The sequence below is a fragment of the Pholis gunnellus genome, assembly GCF_910591455.1.
Source record: "Pholis gunnellus genome assembly, chromosome: 24".
In the NCBI taxonomy this organism is placed as follows: Eukaryota; Metazoa; Chordata; class Actinopteri; order Perciformes; family Pholidae; genus Pholis; species Pholis gunnellus.
The window spans coordinates 1,333,268-1,335,786 of NC_136551.1; the positions used below are offsets into that span (position 1 = coordinate 1,333,268).

Below are 2,519 nucleotides of genomic sequence, written 5' to 3' on the forward strand. Positions count from 1 at the left end.
TTATGCTCTATTCGTTGGAAAAAAAGGAGGAAAAATCCACTCACGGTGTCAAAGTCCATTAAATAATAATAAGAACTCCAAAAAAGAAGGTGATCTTTGAGATCAGGTGGGGACGGTCCTGGTCCAGGTTGTCTTTTCTTTCTGGGCTCACGAGGGCCTCAAGGTGACAAACAAAAATATCCCTAATCCTCCGCGTGTGTGTAAGTGCAACCATGCAGTCCACCTCAGAATAAACAAACAGCTGCTGTAAATCAGGATGGAAGCTTCGTGGATGTCACTCTTGTTCATAGTGTTGCAGTTTTTCCCCTCTTGTTATTGTGAGGCATGGAGAGGAGGGAAGGCGGTTCAGTCCCATTTCTAAATATACAAAATGCCTGCTCCTTTGTTTCTTCAATCAAACACAGAGTAATGAGAGGGAGTATTTTTGAAGAGGGGAGAGAAAAAAAAGAATAAAAACAATACTTGGTTTCCTCTTGGTGTGTCTTAATGCGCCAAAATTACCTGGTGGAATGAACTTGTAGTTGTCACCCTCTGGTCGTTCGCTTCACTTGCATCTTTTAAGTAATCTACTAAAAAATGCCCCTGAAAGAAAAAAGCAGAAGGAACCTTTTAGGTTAAGACATTTCAGGGCTTGGAAGAAGGTTAACGGTGCGTTTTTTCAGAGGGGGGGTTGGGAGGAAAAAGGGAAAGGTTGCTGTTTGTTTCTCTGTCTTTCTGTTTTTTTCTTGTGAAAAATAGATAACACATTTGCAGTCTCATTCATATTCCCTCACAATCACAGTATCAAAAAAATGTGGCTATCCTGGCGACAGTCTGTATGCTTTTTTTAATCAGTTTAATTTCATATAAAATATTCTTGTGTGCTGTTCTATGTTTCACTGAACATTCGTTTGCAGTCCATGGAGGGGGGCGGTGTTTCTGCACTCACATTGCCGACCTGAGAGTACACATCCTCCGGCGTCTGAGCCACTCCTGGGGGCGTCATCCGTTTTTCCTTCTGTCTCCTATTGCAAAACCACACTCTAACCACCTCTTTCTCCAGCTGCAAGTTGTCCGCCAGGCCGGTGATCTCCTGGGCCGAGGGTTTGGGGCATTTTAGGAAGTGGCTCTCCAAAGCCCCCTTGACGCTCACTTCGATGGATGTGCGCTTCTTTCGCTTCCTCCCCTGCGCCGCGATCTTGTCGATGCTGGTGGGGCTGCCGGTAGTCGAGTCTGCCTCCTCGAGCCACTTGTTTAACAAAGGCTTGAGCTTGCACATGTTTTTGAAGCTGAGCTGCAGAGCCTCGAATCTGCAAATGGTTGTCTGAGAGAAAACGTTCCCGTACAGGGTGCCCAAAGCCAAGCCGACGTCCGCCTGCGTAAAGCCCAGTTTGATCCTCCGCTGTTTGAACTGCTTGGCGAACTGCTCCAGGTCGTCCGAGGTCGGCGTGTCGTCGTCCGAGTGCGGGTCGTGGCTGTTGACGCCGCCGTGGTGCTGGTGCTGGTGATGCTGCTGGTGGTGATGGTGGTGGTGGTGGCTGCCGTGGTCCAGATCCGGGGTGTCCCCCCTCACCAAGCCCGGGTGCACCAGGCTCTGGCTCCCCGGACTCAGCATCCCGTTCACAGTGAACCCTCCCGGCTGGGAGTAGATCAGCGACTGCTGCTGCTGCTGTCCCCCGGATATGGAGTTAATGTGAGCGGCAGTCGTGCTCCCCCAAGCCCCGGCGTGAGTCTGATGTGGGGCTAAGTGAGGGGGCCTGTGGTGCAGAGCAGTGCCCGTGTGCAGATCGTCTCTGCCGGAGTTTTTCACGTCCTGCTGCTGGGGGCTGCCCGTCATCCCGACAGGACTCGACGACCATGGTGATCCGGCTTCAGCTGCAGCAACCGCGGCTGCTGCTGCGGCCGCTGCGGCGTGCGGAAGGGATGTCACCCACTGGTGGGCATGGCTCAGCATGTGTCCCCCGTTGCTCGCTGCCATTGCGCCTTGCATAAAGTCACTCTGTACCATCTTGACTGAAGGGTCTCCCCTGTAGACCCCAGACACCGAGGTAACCGCAGCACTGCCCGGCTGCATGCCACCTCCAGAGTCAGAGTGCACGATGGAGCCGGACGATAAGATGTTATTGCTGGCCAGATAAGGATTGGAAGCCGCGGTGGCCATTCCGTCAACCCTTATGAATATGTTTGTGGATAACCCCCCTCCCTTTTTACAGTCACTTCTTTCGAGCAGGCAAATTGTATCTCATGAATTATTCAAACTTTAAAAGTATGAGTAGGTTTTTGGCACTACCATCGACGCGCGTAAAAACGCAAAAGAAGCCTAAAAACGATGGGAGAAAACTGAATAAAATCCGCATGTATTTACAGCATTCTAGTTGAGCATGGATATCGGCGAATAAAAATCCAGGTTTTCAAAAGCCCTTTGAAACCATGTGCAGTCCGTGTAGAAAGTTTTGCACTGCGATGAAATTGTGAGCATTAAAATTCAAATATACAGGGGAAAAAAAGCGATGTCCCATACAAACTTTTGGTGCTCGCAA

General features: G+C 50.1%; 1 protein-coding gene across 2 annotated transcripts; it reads right to left on the reverse strand.

Annotated features, from left to right (window-relative positions):
- Positions 1–483: 483 nt before the first annotated feature.
- Positions 484–2,176, reverse strand: pou3f3b (POU class 3 homeobox 3b; the record flags this gene model as incomplete). Of its 2 annotated transcripts, none has more annotated exons than XM_079185989.1 (2): positions 484–582; positions 938–2,176. In XM_079185989.1, the coding sequence occupies 2 exons, from the start codon at positions 2,138–2,140 to the stop codon at positions 484–486; spliced, it is 1,302 nt and encodes a 433-aa protein (XP_079042115.1). The 2 variants fall into 2 exon arrangements, with proteins under 2 accessions (XP_079042115.1, XP_079042114.1); XM_079185988.1 differs by having other exon boundaries at positions 929–2,140.
- Between the last annotated feature and the right edge of the window lie 343 nt (positions 2,177–2,519).